This window comes from Scyliorhinus canicula, chromosome 13 (genome assembly GCF_902713615.1).
Source record: "Scyliorhinus canicula chromosome 13, sScyCan1.1, whole genome shotgun sequence".
NCBI lineage: Eukaryota > Metazoa > Chordata > Chondrichthyes > Carcharhiniformes > Scyliorhinidae > Scyliorhinus > Scyliorhinus canicula.
In genome coordinates this window covers 69435233-69451606 of record NC_052158.1, presented here as the reverse complement: position 1 = coordinate 69451606, position 16374 = coordinate 69435233, and the positions used below count along the sequence as shown (strand labels likewise).

The following is a 16374-nucleotide window of genomic DNA, read 5'->3' as shown; positions in this document are numbered from 1 at the left end:
TCACCATCTGCGGCCACGACCAGCAGGACCATGACACCAACATTCAAAAATTCCTCCGAACCGCGAAACTCCTTAAACTAACTTACAATAAGGATAAGTGCGTGTTTAGCACCGACCGTCTAGCCATCCTCGGCTACGTAGTGCGTAACGGAGTGATAGGCCCCGACCCCGAACGCATGCGCCCCCTGATGGAACTTCCTCTCCCCAATACCCTCAAATCCCTCAAACGCTGCCTGGGTTTCTTCGCTTACTACGCCCAATGGGTTCCCAATTACGCCGACAAGGCCCGTCCCCTCATTCAGTCCACGACCTTCCCGCCATCGTCGGAGGCCTGCCAGGCCTTTAGCCACATCAAAGCGGACATCGCAAAGGTCACGATGCGCGCCATCGACGAGTCCCTCCCCTTCCAGGTCGAGAGCGACGCATCAGAAGTAGCTCTGGCGGCCACCCTGAACCAAGCGGGCAGACCCGTGGCCTTCTTCTCCAGAACCCTCCAGGCTTCCGAACTCCGCCACTCCTCAGTGGAAAAGGAAGCCCAGGCCATAGTCGAAGCTGTGCGACATTGGAGGCACTATTTGGCCGGCAGGAAGTTTACCCTCCTCACAGACCAACGGTCAGTAGCCTTCATGTTTGATAATGCACAGAGGGGCAAGATTAAGAACGACAAGATCTTGCGGTGGCGGATCGAGTTGTCCACGTACAACTATGAGATCTTGTATCGTCCTGGGAAGCTCAATGAGCCTCCTGATGCCCTGTCCCGCAGTATCTGCGCCAGCGCGCAGATAGACCGCCTCCACTCCCGCCACGCTGACCTCTGCCATCCAGGGGTGACCCGTTTCTATCATTTCATAAAGACCCGCAACCTGCCTTTCTCCATCGCGGAAGTCCGGACAGTAACCCGTGACTGCCACATCTGCGCAGAGTGCAAACCGCACTTCTACCGCCCCAAGTGCGCGCATCTGATCAAAGCATCCCGCTCCTTCGAACGTCTCAGCATTGACTTCAAGGGGCCCCTTCCCTCTAGCAGCCGCAACATTTACTTCCTGACGGCGATCGATGAATACTCCCGCTTCCCCTTCGCCATTCCCTGCCCCGACAAGACCACATAGACCGTCATTAAGGCCCTCCTCTCCATCTTCTCCCTGTTCGGCTACCCCGCGTACATAGACAGTGATCGGGGGTCCTCCTTTATGAGCGATGAGCTGCGTCAATTCCTGCTCAGCAGGGGCATTGCCTCTAGCAGGACGACCAGCTATAACCCCCGGGGTAACGGACAGGTCGAGCGGGAGAATGGTACCATCTGGAAGACCATACTACTGGCCCTCCGGTCCAGAGATCTCCCTATTTCCTGATGGCAAGAGGTTATCCCCGATGTCCTACATTCTATCCGCTCCCTCCTCTGTACCACAACTAATCAGACACCTCATGAACGTCTTCTGGTTTTCCCCAGGAAGTCGTCCTCCGGATCCCCTCTCCCGACATGGCTGGCCGCTCCTGGACCCATCTTGCTCCAGAGGCATGTGCGGGTGCACAAGTCCGACCCGTTGGTGGAACAAGTCCAGTTACTCCACGCTAGCCCGCAGTATGCGTACGTGGAGTACCCCGACGGTCGGCAGGACATGGTCTCCCTCCGGGACCTGGCACCCGCCGGCGTACGGCCCTACCCCCCTTCACCACAGACCCCCCCCTGTCCCTTTTCCCCCAGCGCCCCCCCCCCCCAGGCCACCCCTCCCCCATCCATGGCGTCTCCCCCACCAGCCCGGGGTACGGAGACAGTTCAAGGACCATCGCTTCCGGAGTCCAGGACATCAGCTGAACCACCACCATTGGCTGAACCAACGTCACCAACGTCACCAACTCCACTGCGGTGGTCTGCCAGGACGTCACGGGCAACGAAAAGGCTGATCGAGTCCATTTAACTTCAACACCACCATGGACCTTGTATGGACACTATGGGCGAAATTCTCCCCCCCCCCACGACGGGTGGGAGAATAGCGGGAGGGTCTTCCCGACTTTTTTGACGCCCTCCCGCTATTCTCTCCCCCCCCCCCCCCCGCCGAAATCCCGACACGAATCGCTGCCGCCGTTTTTTTACGGCCGGCAGCGATTCACAGCTGTTAGAAGGGCCGAAGTCCCAGCCCTTTACGACCTTTTTACGAACGGCAAACACACCTGGTCCTGCCGTTCGTAAAAACGTCGTGACCACCTGGAAAAAAATAACCATGGCACCGATTGGCATGGCAGTACCACGGCCGTGCCAAGGGTGCCATGGGCCCGCGATCGGTGCCCACCGATCGCGGGCAGTGGGCCCGATGCCCCGCGCACTATTTGTCCTTCCGCCGCCCCGCAGTATCAATACGCGGGGCGGCTGAGGGGCAACCGGACCGCGCATGCGCGGGTTTCGCGCAAAAACGCGATGACGTCACCCGCGCATGCGCGGGTGGAGTCTTCCCACCTGCGCATGCGCGGCTGACGTCATATGACGCGTCAGCCGGCGCTAAGTCCGACAAGCGGGCTTAACGATTTTCGTTAAGCCCGACTTGTCGGAGCCTCCGACGTCGGGCTGCTAGCCCCGACGGGGGACCAGAATCGGTCCCCCGTCGGGAAGGGGCGCGATGCCGTAAAACCCGCCCGGGTTTTACGGCAGTTTGACGATTTCTCCCGTTTTGGGAGAATTTTGCCCTATGGGCGAAATTCTCCCCCCCCCCACGACGGGTGGGAGAATAGCGGGAGGGCCTTCCCGACTTTTTTGACGCCCTCCCGCTATTCTCCCCCCCCCCCGCCGAAATCCCGACACGAATCGCTGCCGCCGTTTTTTTTACGGCCGGCAGCGATTCACAGCTGTTAGAAGGGCCGAAGTCCCAGCCCTTTACGACCTTTTTACGAACGGCAAACACACCTGGTCCTGCCGTTCGTAAAAACGTCGTGACCACCTGGAAAAAAATAACCATGGCACCGATTGGCACGGCAGTACCACGGCCGTGCCAAGGGTGCCATGGGCCCGCGATCGGTGCCCACCGATCGCGGGCAGCGGGCCCGATGCCCGCGCACTATTTGTCCTTCCGCCGCCCCGCAGTATCAATACGCGGGGCGGCTGAGGGGCAACCCGAACCGCGCATGCGCGGGTTTCGCGCAAAACGCGATGACGTCACCCGCGCATGCGCGGGTGGAGTCTTCCCACCTGCGCATGCGCGGCTGACGTCATATGACGCGTCAGCCGGCGCTAAGTCCGACAAGCGGGCTTAACGATTTTCGTTAAGCCCGACGTCGGAGGCTCCGACGTCGGGCTGCTAGCCCCGACGGGGGACCAGAATCGGTCCCCCGTCGGGAAGGGGCGCGATTTGTTTGACGATTTCTCCCGTTTTGGGAGAATTTCGCCCTATGTACTGTTGCTAAATGTCTGGGCCAGTGGGAAGCCAAGGATACATTTTTTTTCCCTCTCTCCTTACTACTCATACCACCAGATCCCCCCCCCCCCCCCCCCAGCTCTCGTTGACACCCCCCCCCCCCCCCCGGCTTCTTTCTCTGCAAGGGGTGAATGTGGTGGTATGATTAGCATAGCTGCCTGCCATTGGTGCAGAACACCGGTTTACCATTGGCCCTGGTCGGTCATGTGCCTCTCGACCGGTTGGTTGAAACCAGTCATGTTATGGCTCCCCGATTGGTCGAGAGGCTGAGTTACCCCGCCTCCAGGGCAGGGTATAAATACCCAGTACTCCCGGCAGTCGTCCTTCTGTAATCAACCGCAGGGCTAACATCTAGTAGATTAAAGCCATACTTTTGTTCAGCAACTCGTCTCGCGTTCAATTGATGGTACATCACGAGGGAACCACTGGTTTGTTCCAGGGAGCATTGATAGCGGATTTCTGGGCTGGCATAGGGTAGGTATTAGGAGGTTGAGGGACCTGTTTGTGGATGGGAGGTTCGCGAGCCTGGGTGAGTTAGAGGGGAAGTTTGGGCTCCTCCCGGGGAATATGTTCAGGTACATGCAGGTTAGGGCATTTGCCAGGCGGCAGGTGGAGGGGTTCCCTTTGCTGCCCCCATGTGGGGTACGGGACAGGGTGCTCTCGGGGGTGTGGGTTGGAGGAGGGAGGATTTCGGACATATACCGCGTAATGCAGGAGGTAGACGAGGCCTCGGTGGAGGAGCTGAAGGGTAAATGGGAAGAGGAGTTGGGTGAGGATATTGAGGAGGGGACGTGGGTGGGTGCCCTGAAAAGGGTGAATTCCTCCTATTCCTGTGTGAGGCTTAGCCTCATACAGTTCAAGGTGTTGCATAGGGCCCACATGACTGGGACGAGGATGAGTAGGTTTTTCGGGGGCGAGGACAGGTGTGCTAGGTGCTCGGGGAGCGCAGCGAACCACGCCCATATGTTTTGGGCATGCCCAGCGCTGGGGGAGTTTTGGAGGGGGGTAGCAAGGACGGTGTCGAGGGTGGTAGGATCCAGGGTCAAGCCAGGCTGGGGACTCGCAATTTTTGGGGTTGCAGTGGAGACAGGAGTGCAGGAGGCGAAAGAGGCCGGTGTTCTGGCCTTTGCGTCCCTCGTAGCCCGGCGGAGGATCTTGCTTCAATGGAAGGATGCGAGGCCCCCAAGCGTGGAGGCCTGGATCAATGATATGGCGGGGTTTATCAAATTGGAGAAGGTGAAATTTGCCCTGAGGGGATCAGTACAGGGGTTCTTTAGGCGGTGGCAGCCTTTCCTGGACTTCCTGGCAGAACGGTAGGGAAATAGGCCGGCAGCAGCAGCAACCCGGGGGGGGAGTGGAGGTGGGGGAGGGGAGGGGAGGGGAGGGGAGGAGAGGGGAGGGGGGAGGGGAGGGGGGAGGGGAGGGGAGGGGGGAGGGGAGGGAGGAGGGGAGGGGAGGGGAGGGGGGAGGGGAGGGGATGGGAGGGGGGAGGGGAGGGGAGGGGAGAGGGGGGAGGGGAGGGGAGGGGGGAGGGGAGGGGAGGGGAGGGGGGAGGGGAGGGGAGGGGGAGGGGAGGGGAGGTGAGGGGGGAGGGGAAAGGGGAGGGGAGGGGGAGGGGAGGGGGAGGGGAGGGGAGGGGAGGGGGGGAGGAGGAGGGGGAGGAGAGGGGGAGAGGAGAGGGGGAGAGGGGGAGAGGAGGAGGGGGAGAGGAGATGGGGGGAGAGGAGGAGGGGGAGAGGAGGGGGGAGAGGAGGGAGAGGAGGGGGAGAGGAGGGGGGAGAGGAGGGGGGAGAGGTGGGGGGGAGGGGAGAGAGAGAGAGGGGGAAGAGAGAGGGGGAGAGGGGGGAGAGGAGGAGGGAGGGGGAGAGAGGGGGGAAGAGGGGGAGGGGGGATTGGGTTTGGTGGGAGGGAGAAGTGTGTACATGAGTTTGTTGGATGTGGCGGGTGTTATCTCTTTCCTTTCTGTTGTTTGCTTCTTTTTTAGTAGTTGCTTTTGTAGTGGGGTGGGTGTTGTTCTTGGGTTTTTACCATGGTTGTTCTGTTAATATTGTTTTGTTGTTTATATTTTGTGAAAAACTTAATAAAAATTATTTTTAATAAAAGAGAATGCAGAGAGGCAGAGGTTGGATGAGGCCATTTTGGAAGCAGCCCCAACTAGAGAGCTGTTCACGGAAAGAAGTGGAGTTTGATCTGCTATCAATAGCAGAAGGCAGTCGGCCAGCTCTGTCGGGCAAGAGGAGCATTTTATGAGTATGGTGAGAAGGCCAGCCGCCTGTTAGCCCACCAGTTGAGATGGCAGGCAGCCACATGGGAGATGACACAGGTCAGGGATGGGGTGGGGGGCTGGTGACAACTCCAGAAAAAATTAACAGGGCATTTGCAGTATTTTTTCAGGGGGTTGTATAGGTCCGTGCCCCGGGCGGAGGACACAGAGATGGGGCACTTGGGGAGTGGGTGCTGGCATTACCAAATGTACTACATTATTACTGGGTGGTGAATGTAGGAATGTAGGAAAGGGTGGTGGGGGCCAGGAGGGTGGGGGGGGGGGGGGTTGCGGCTGTTGATGCCAAATTTACTGGAGCGCAGGACGCTTAGGGGTGGTCTTGTAGCGTCTATAAAATAATGAGGGGCATAGATAAGGTAGTCACCAACTTTTCCCAAAGGTAAAACAAGAGGGCATAGGATTAAGGTGAGAGGGGAGAGATACATAAGCGTCTAGAGGGGTAATTATTTCACACAGAGGGTGGTGATTGTCTGTAACGAGCTGCCAGAGGCAGTAGTAGGGGCAGGTACAATTTTGTCTTTTAAAAAACATTTAGACAGTTGTATGGGTAAGATAAGTGTAGAGGGATAAGGGCCAAATGCGAGCGATTGGGACTAGTTTACAGGTTAAAACTGGGCAGCATTTACAAGTTGGGCAGAAGGGCCTGCTTCCATGCTGTAAACCTCTAAGGAAAAAATTCCCAGTCTATCCAGCTTCTCCTTATAACTCATTTAATTGAGTGGGTTAATGATATTAATGAGAAGACCATTTTGTTCTATATTTATAAATTAAATGAATTTGAATTCCCCCCAGCTGCCATGTTGGGATCTGAACACTAGGCTTCTCAATTGCTAGTCCAGTAATGCTGCCAGTATGTCACCAGCTCCTCACACTGAACCAAACATGTTCAACAACAACTGAACCATGCTGGTTCGAAATGTCAATGCAAACTCTCACCAGCCCATGCATGTTCTTTCAGTGCAGCTATTCAGTCTTAATATATTCATTGAAGGATGACAATGAAAATGAAATGAAAATGAAAATCGCTTATTGTCACAAGTAGGCTTTAAATGAAGTTACTGTAAAAAAAAACCTAGTCGCCACATTCCGGTGCCTGTTGGGGGAGGCTGGTACGGGAAATGGGTAGGTTAGAGAGAACTGCAGATAGTCTATAGGAGAAGGTGATGGGTTATGAGATGAATTGCAAAAGTTTCAGATGATCTGAACATTACAAAAGTTGAAAAATGTGAGAATAGCAAGAAACGCACTGGGATAGCCAAGTCTGGGATGATGAAGACGTGAATGTGGTGACGTAGAGGTGGCAGTGAACAACACTGTGGAGCTGAAAGCAGGCTGCCTCTTTGTTGCAACTCTAATTGCAACAAATAGCACACACTAAAACATCGTGTGTGTACCTACTCCACATGGACTGCAGAAGTTCAAGTAGGTGATTCACCGCCATTTTCTCTGGGGAATTGGGAACGGACAAGAAATAATAGCCTTGCCAGTGACACTCACATCCCGAGAACAAAAAAAGGACATTGGGTCCTCACAGGAAGAAGCTCTGTCTTCAATATAAACTGTTTTATAAATATTTTAGAGAAGTGAGTTCTGCTGTCTGTTAAAACCTGCCACCAACTACAGTCTTCATTGTACTGAAAATTAATTACAGCTTCATCAGCAAGAAGACCCCATGGCTAATGCACATTTGCCACAGCCTTTTGACACCGTGACTTCTCCTGCTAAAATGCTGCCTGAAAATATATGTTTAAATTCTACCTGGCTCGGCAAAGAAAACACAATTAATATTATTGCCTCCTCTGAATCTGCAGGTCACCGAACTCCCCTTTCTTCAAGTTCAATTGGCTGATACATACAAGCTTTTATTCACACTGTTGACTGCAAAATATGACTATGCTAGCACATGTATGGCATGCATATTACTACTGATGGCTGTGTTGAGAACTTGCAAGCATTCGAGAAAAATTACACAGACTTCAACCTTGATAAATGTTTGTATTTTGAAATCTTTATGTTGGTGGCTTTCCTCTGGAACTTAGCCCTGAACATTTTACCAGCTCAACAGGGTGGGCAAGATATATATATAAGATATATTAGTTGGTGGAAAGGCCCACAGATCCCAATCGCACTTGGCTGCAATCTAATGTTAAAAAAAAAATAGATTCTGTATTTCTTGTTCTTTGTGGTCTCCAGTCCTTATCCGTCAATGGCACATAATGCTTTGTACAGCAGCTTTTAAAATGTATGTAGTGCAATAGTAAGTAAAGATTAAGTCGCTATAGTCCCAGATGACCATAGGCTGCTTTCCACTTTTAGGGGGAGAGCTGATTGATGGTGATTTAACCTGAGGATCACGGCACCTCAAGCGAGGGGCAAGGTTGAGAAGGCATTTAAAAAAAAATTAATTTTGAGAACCCAATTCCTTTTTTCCAATGAAGGGGCAATTTAGAGTGGCCAATCCACCTACCCTGCACATCTTTGGGTTGTGGGGGCAAAACCCACGCAAACACAGGGAGAATGTGCAAAGTGACCCAGAGCCGGGATCGAACCCGGGTCCTCAACGGCGTAAGACAGCGATGCCAACCACTGTGCCACCGGGCTGCCCCCGGTGGGGCCTTCATGGATAATCATAGTGCATTAGCTGTGCATCAAGCAACAAATAAGTGAAGATGTCAGCTCAGTGGTAACACCCTCGCCTCAGAGTCAGGAATTTGTGGGTTTTAAGCCCACTTTAAGCACTTGAGCTCAGAATCTAGGCTGTAAGTCCAGTGTTGCACTGTCAAAGGTGCTGCCTTTCAGATGGGAAAGGATAAACCAAGGCTCCATCAAGCCACCATTTTGAAGAACAACAGAAGAGTTCTCACCAATGCCCTGGCATATTTATCACTCAACCAACATCATTCAAATAGACTATCTGGTCAATATCATATTGCTGCTTGTGTAAACTTCTTGTGTCCAAATTAGCTGCTTTGTTTATTATATTACAACGGTGACTCTTGCCTCGTGTCTGTACAGTGAGGATCACCCTGAGGTTGTGAAAGACACTGAATAAATAAAGTTCTTTCTTTAACACATTTTAAATACAGGGATGCAACTCCATTAAATTGATTTGCACTAAAGTTTGTAAGACTGTGGGCAAAGATTTACATTGTTTAATGCTGGATATTATGTTCCTCATGATTCACTGTTGAAATTCCATCATTTTTCTTTCAGATTGCAATATGCTAAATAATTTTTGAATTTAGAGTACCCAATTATTATTTTTTTCAATGAAGGGGCAATTTAACGTGGCCAATCCACTTACCCTGAACATCTTTGGGTTGTGAGACACGGGGCGAATGTGCAAACTCCATATGGACAGTGACCTGGGGCCGGGATCGAACTCGGGTCCTCTGCGTCGGAGGCAGCAGTGCTAACCACTGTGTCACCATGCCTTATCATTGCAATGTAATATTAGCACACAGGATTTTTTTTTAAACAATTGAACAAACACGCTGCTACATCCTTCAAATGAACCTTCAATATTCCTTAAAGAAAAATACTGCCGGTGCTGGAAATCGTAAATGAAAAACACATGATGGAAACACTCAGAAAGTCATGCAGAATCTGTGGAGAGAGAAACGTACCCTTAACATTTCCAGTCAACGGTTGTGATGAAAGGTCAGTCACCTGAAATGTCAGGTTTGTTTCTCTCTCCACAGAGCTGAGTAAGCTGCTGAGTGTTTCCGTACTCTTCTGTCTCTGTTATTCTCTAATTTGAAGATATGACAGGAATTATCTTCTTCTTCTTCTTAGCCGTTTCACTCTTTGAAGGAGCAAGGGCCACCGACAAATAAGAGGCAATTTAGCATGGCCAATCCCCCTAGACTGCTCATCTTTGGACTGTAGTAGGAAACCAGAGCACCTGGTGGAAACCAACGCAGACCAGGAGAGAAAATGCAAGCTCCACCCCAGGCCAGAATCGGACCTAGGTCCCTGGTGCTGTGAGCAGGCAGTGCTCGCCACTGAGCTGTGGTTCCGTGGGTAGTGGCCAGAAGATCTGGGTTCAAGTTCCACTTCAGAACTTGATGGTCATGGAAGGTGTTTTTGATAATCTGGCCAAACAAGTTGATTATCAGCCTGAAATCCTTCCTTTGGACCTGATGACAGGCAGCAAGAGTTGAAGAGTTTCCTGGTCAGCCAGAAGGTGATGGCAACACCAATGCAGTACTTTACAAGTATAATCGGGGTCAATCCAATGGAAGTCCACGGTTGCCATTGCTCTCTTAGGGCATGGTACCTGAAAGGGGAGGAAGATTGCACTTTGTGGAATGTCAAACCTGAACCATTACGTAAAGTAGCTTTGGAAAATTTTGTGAATAAAGGATATTTTTAGAGAAAAAAATGAACACTTGCCTTTCCTGAGCCTTCATTTTTTAAAAGCGGTTTCTGCCTATTTAAAGTAAAGAGGGTAACAACTCAGTTCGGAAGGAGCCAAAGGGGTTTCGCACAAATAGCCCAAGAGCCAACCATCAAGGGACAAGAGACGGAAATGTTTGAAATGGGAAAAAATGAAGGGGTTGGCGGAGGTTTAAAACCATGAAAGAAAAAATCAACACATAGAGAGGCTGGAAGGAACTTTATAAAATCTGCAAAATGAATTTAAGACAACATTTGTGACTCTGACTACAAGATGTGGACTGAGATTAACATACTTCCTGTTTTCTTGTCGAGCGAAAACCTTAATCCACTCGACACCTGTGACTGTCTCTAACTGAAGTTAATGCTCATGTTTTAAGTTTGCAATCATGTTGTTGTTGCATAATGCTGGATGACAATTGGATGGTTAATGCATTACTGTTTTGTTCCATCAATCTGGGACAAGAGCATTCACAGCACTGAGAGTCAAGAGAAGCTTGAGTCGCACGTAATTCACTGCCCTCACTACTGTACCGAAGGGGGCCATGCCACAAAATTTATAATTGCACCTACAATCAAGAACTACGCACAATAAATACCCAACCTTCTAAGAATCTGCAGGGTTAGGAAATGTGAGAGTTGGCGATCTGCAGGATTGGGGATGAGGGCTGTGGAGTTGAAAATGAAATGAAACGAAAATCACTTATTGTCACGAGTAGGCTTCAATGAAGTTACTGTGAAAAGCCCCTAGTCGCTTGTCATTGTCAACATTGTCAACCATGACCCAAAGGTAGTCTTTCTCCTGAGTCAGGAGGTTGTGAGACAGTGGCGTAATAATAATGTTGTTGGATTTAGTAGTCCAGACTATTGCTCTGGGCAGACGGGTTCAAATGGCTGCGGGTGGAATTTAAATTCAGTTATTTAATGCTTTGGATTAATTGGCTACAAAACAAATTGGAATTGAAAGTTATTATTGATTGTTGTAAAACCCCATCTTTAAAAGGGAAATCTGCTGCCCTACATTTTTTTATTCATGCTTGGGATGTGGGAATTGCTGGATAGGACAGCATTTATTATTATTTTTTTTTTACTTGGAGTATCCAAGTCATTTTTTTTCCAAAGAATTTTTTTCCAAAGAATTTTCCAAAGATTTAGCGTCGCCAATCCTCCTACCCTTCACATCTTTTTGAGTTGAGGGGGTGAGACCCATGCAAACACAGGGAGAATGTGCAAACTCCACATGGACAGTGACCCGGTGCCGGGATCAAACCCGGGTCCTCGGCGCTGTGAAGCAGGACAGCACTTATTGACTTCACACCCAGACTCCAGGCCCACAGCTATGCACATGACTCTTAACTGCTCTCAAGGGCCATGAGGGTTCAGTAGCAAATGCTGGCACCCACATCCCCTGAAAGAAGGTGAAACGTGCCACTCACGCAAATATAGGCTGGCACCCCAGCACAGTACTGAGAGAGCACTGCATTGTTGAAAACATTTCAGCTAGAGACATTAAGTGTCCCATCTGCCCTTTAAGGGAATAAAAGACCCTTGGAACCATCAAAAAAATTGTGAGTGTCCTCCCAGTTTCCCAGTCAATATTTATCCGTCAATCACCTCACCTAAAAGGTTACTTGGTGATTGCCATATTGCTGCTTCTGTGATTTTGCTGTGCGCAAATTGGCTGTCAAATTTCCCACATGGCAACGTTGACTTCACTTCAAAAGTACTTAATTAGCTGAAAAATGCTTTAACACTCCTTAAGTTTGTGAAAAGTGCTACATACATGTCTGTTCTTTCTAAAGTACTAAAGAAATCATCTTGGGTCTATGATGAATAAACCATGATGTTGACAAAACTGCAGTCGGATGAAACACCGAGGGCAGAGTGTGTAAGAAGAAGACATGACACAAACCGCATGGTAAATGTGGTAAAGCAGTCCTGAATCTGGCTAAACACTCACATCATTGACTGAGAAAATGGAAACCAAGGACCTCTTGGTGCGTAAGCCCTGGTCCCGAAATTCCTTTGCGACAAAATAGTAACAAACGGCATCTAGGAAACAGTTGACATTGGCTAAACACATGGCACCTTGAACAAATAAACTTATGTTGCGCCGCATCGAACAGTAATCTCTGCCAATGATGTCCCGCCGCACTAAAAATTGGAGCAAGATGCCAAGGTGGGTGGGTGCAAACGAACAGATGAAGATTGCCAAATTGGCAATGATGATTCTGATGCAAATCTGGCAGTTTCCGGGGATGTCGTTTTCTCTCTGCAGAAGTTTCCTGATGATTCGGTCCGAACAAAACACCATAATGGCCATCGGGATGACAAACCCCAGCAGCTCCACGAAAGCGATCAGAGCCGGGTTCCATGACTTATCAGAAAATCCGTGGAAACAGATGATGGTGGAGTTAGTGGTACCCGTGCTGTCATGGAACCCATAGATCGGGATGCTCCCCAACCACACAAAGGCCCAAATGACAAGGCAAATTATCACAGTGTTCCGGGGAGAGCGGAAAACCCTTGCCTTCAAAGGGTGGATGATGGCGAGATAGCGATCAATGCTGATGGAGGTGATAATGAAGATGCTGGCATACATGTTGACAAAGTAGAGGGACTCCATAAAGGAGCAGAAAGCAACACTGAAGGGCCAGCCCCCATCCTGTTCAAGCATCTTAAAAGGAAGGGAGAACAGCAGCAGGATGTCTGCCAGGGCAAGGTTGCTCATGTAAATGGTGGATTCGGTCCATCGCTTGATCTTGCAGCAGAACATGAAGAGAGCCAGGAGGTTGAAGGGCAGCCCCAGGATGAAGGTGGGGATGTAGATCACCAGTTGCATAATTTCCTCCTCCTCACTCGTGTCAAATTCACACACATTAGACTTTCTCTGGTGGCCCAGATCCATGGCTTGATTAGTCCTGCAAAGGGAAAGCATGACTTAGAGCCCAGACACTTTTATTTAAATCAGAGGGTAGAAATCATGACCAATAATGTTACATTACAAAGACAGGTGATGAGTCCTCACTGCCGCCAGAGAACTTAATCTGTCAATAGCACACATGGAAATTCAGGCAGCACCGACTCCTCAAGTTACCTTTTAACTGCACTCATATGAAATTCCTCCCTCTGCTTTTATAATAGAGACATTAATAAACAGGTCAAATCTTTTATTAAAATAGCGGAAAGAGGAGTGCTGGGACAGGTTTGTTGAGCATGTAAACGATAGGACCAGCAACATTCTTTTTTACCTTTTGTACTAGTTCTCTCACATCTCAGGAGAGATCGACCTGATTGGGAACAGATTCCTGTAGGGAACGCATTTAGCCAGGTGTTTCCCGCCACTTGGAACACTGAGAAACACCACGCTATTGGACGCGCATTCAGGTACATATGGGGCCTCAGCGGGGAATGCCACGATGAGGCCGCACTTAGTCCAGTTTTGGGCACTGAGGGGCTCCGCTTGTCAGAACTCCTCAGTGCAGAATGAAATCGGGGTGCCATTTTTAAATGGTGTCCTGATCTCTCAACCACCCCCCCCCCCCCACCCCACCCCACCTCCACACGACCTCCGAACCCTCTACTCACCTATAAGGGGGTCCTCAGGCCACCTCACACACCCCATCACCTCCAACAAGGCACCCCACGGCCCCAATCCCTGTTGCAGGAAAAATGCCAGCATGGCACCTTGGCAGTACTATCCTGGCAGTAGCTATGCCAGCTGGCAGTGCCACCTGGGCACCTTCAGGTTGGCACCGCCTTGGTTCCAGGCTGGCAGTGCCAAGTTGGCAATGCCAAGGTGGCATCAGCAGTGGCAGGGCACCATCCTGCCAGAGGACAAACACCTGGGTACCTCCAACCTTTTGGAGACCCCCATGAGTGCCATTCCATTGGTCCCCCTTTAGAACATAGAACATAGAACAGTACAGCACAGAACAGGCCCTTCGGCCCTCGATGTTGTGCCGAACAATGATCACCATACTCAAACCCACGCTATACCCGTAACCCAACAACCCTCCCCCCCTTAACCTTACTTTTAAGGACACTACGGGCAATTTAGCATGGCCAATCCACCTAACCCGCACATCTTTGGACTATGGGAGGAAACCGGAGCACCCAGAGGAAACCCACGCACACACGGGGAGGACGTGCAGACTCCGCACAGACAGTGACCCAGCCGGGAACCGAACCTGGGACCCTGGAGCTGTGAACCATTTATGCTAACCACCATGCTACCGTGCTGCCCACGGTATGTGGAGACCATCACTGAATGGCCCTCATCCGAGATCTTCAAGGCAAGGGGGTTAGATCCCATGCCTGGATAGATAGTGGGAGTGCATATTAGATTGAGACTAGCTGTTTTATTCTAGTATGTGCAGATCTGCTAAAAGGTGATCATGTTTGGGGAGAATGCTGGGAGGTGGAGTTGAAATGCCCATCAGCCATGATTGAATGGCGGAGTGGACTCGATGGGCCGAATGGCCTTACTTCCACTCCTATGTCTTATGGTCTGTCTTATGGTCTTATGTTAGATCTCACAAGGTGTGGTGAGCTGGGTAGATCCTGGAAGAGGGATCACCTGGTATCTACCAGCCGCTCCACACATTTGAACGCGACGTGGCCCGTTGATCGCACCACTCATGTGGTGAGCTGAGATGAGCTGGCTGAAAGAGTGTTGGAAGCTGATTCAATAGTAACTTTCAAAATGGATAGATACTTGAAAAGGAAAACATTTACAGGGCTGTGTGAGAAGGACTGAGTGAGTCATCGAATAGATTTTTCAAATAGCTGGCAGAAGCAAAGTGGGCCAAAGTGTCTCCCTTCTGTCTGATTCCGTGTGCTGTATAATCTGGAATATTATTTGCAAAATCTGCCATCTCTAACTTGCAGATAATTACACATCTGCAGTTTAGTTCAGCTTCTAACATTTGTAGATGTTCTGAACCATTAGGCTCAATGCATGACAGTTGGATATTCTCAAACACTGAAATATCCACTAAACCAACTACTTTTAAAACTCCTGGTTATAAATCATTATTATTTGTTTAAACTGAACGCAACTAACTCGTTAAATATTTTGTTCAAAAAGCCAACTGCTCATTTTGGTTCCATGCTTCATTTCTTTCCCCTCTTAGCTGCCTGAACCTTAGTTGTCCTCTGACAACCCCACCCACACCTACTTGTATCAATGGTGCTAAATGGTGACCCGGTAGCACAGTGGTTAGCACTGTTGCTTCACAGTGCCAGGGACCGCAGTTTGATTCCCGGCTTGGGTCACTGTCTGTGCGGAGTCTACACGTTCTCCCCGTGTCTGCATGGGTTTCCTCTGGGCGCTCCGGTTTCCAAAAGGACAACCATGATGAGTAGACCCCAGTCAGTGGGCTTAGTACCCTTGATAGATTTTTTGACCGAAGGTATATTGTTTTGTATTTATTTTTTGTACTTTTTATTTTATTTTTATTTTTCCAATTAAGGAGCAATTTAGTGTAGTCAATCCACCTACCCTTGTATCTTTTTAATTATATTTTTGTATGATTTTTATGCTACAAATTGAGTAACGTATATGACAGTAAACTACATTGTTGAGATAATCAAATTCAATATGTTAGTTCAAGAATAATTGTCCTGTCATTTAATCACAGTCCGTTCTCTCCTCAGCCCCCACCATCTCCCCAGCCTGATTCCCTCCCCAGCTCAACTCTCTCCCAAGCCTGACTCTCTCCCCAGTCCGAATCTATCCAGCCTGTCTCTCTCCCCAGTCAGACTCTCGCCCTAGTCCGACTCTCTCCCCAGCCTGACTCTCTTCGCAACCTGACTCTCTCTCCAGTCCGACTCTCCCTAGTCTGACTCCCTCCCCAGCTCGACTCTCTCCCAAGCCTGACTCTCCCCAGTCCGACTCTCTCCCAGTCCGACTCTCTCCCTGTCCGACTCTCTCCCAGTCCGACTCTCTCCCTAGCCTGACTCTCTCCCCAGCCCGATTCTCTCCCCAGCCTGACTCTCTCTCCCCAAACTGACTCTCTCCCCAGCCTGGCATCCCCTGAAAATCAACTATTTTACGCTGTTGAATTAGTCATGGTTTTGCGGTGTTTGTGACTGAGTTAAATCAAATTCGGCTTTGTGCTTTTTGAAAATGTCTCCCTCTATAAGTCCCAAAAGTGAAGAGCTAATTATGTGCATTATATCATATCAAATATATTTTATAAGCATTGCGCATGCAATTTGTCCAGACAATTCCAGTGATCAAATCTTTACACCTCACGGAAAATGGGAAATCAGATATACCGC

General features: G+C 49.9%; 1 protein-coding gene across 1 annotated transcript; it reads right to left on the bottom strand.

Moving 5' to 3' along the window:
* Window positions 1-11304: 11304 nt before the first annotated feature.
* LOC119976281 (G-protein coupled receptor 55-like) lies at window positions 11305-13002 on the bottom strand. Its single transcript, XM_038816695.1, has one exon. The coding sequence runs from the start codon at window positions 12995-12997 to the stop codon at window positions 12038-12040; it is 960 nt and encodes a 319-aa protein (XP_038672623.1). The 5' UTR covers window positions 12998-13002; the 3' UTR covers window positions 11305-12037.
* Window positions 13003-16374: the final 3372 nt, after the last annotated feature.

What these genes read in the sequence shown, in the direction of transcription:
- LOC119976281 (XM_038816695.1), bottom strand. Translation starts at nt 12,997, where the DNA reads ATGGATCTGGGCCACCAGAGAAAGTCTAATGTGTGTGAATTTGACACG.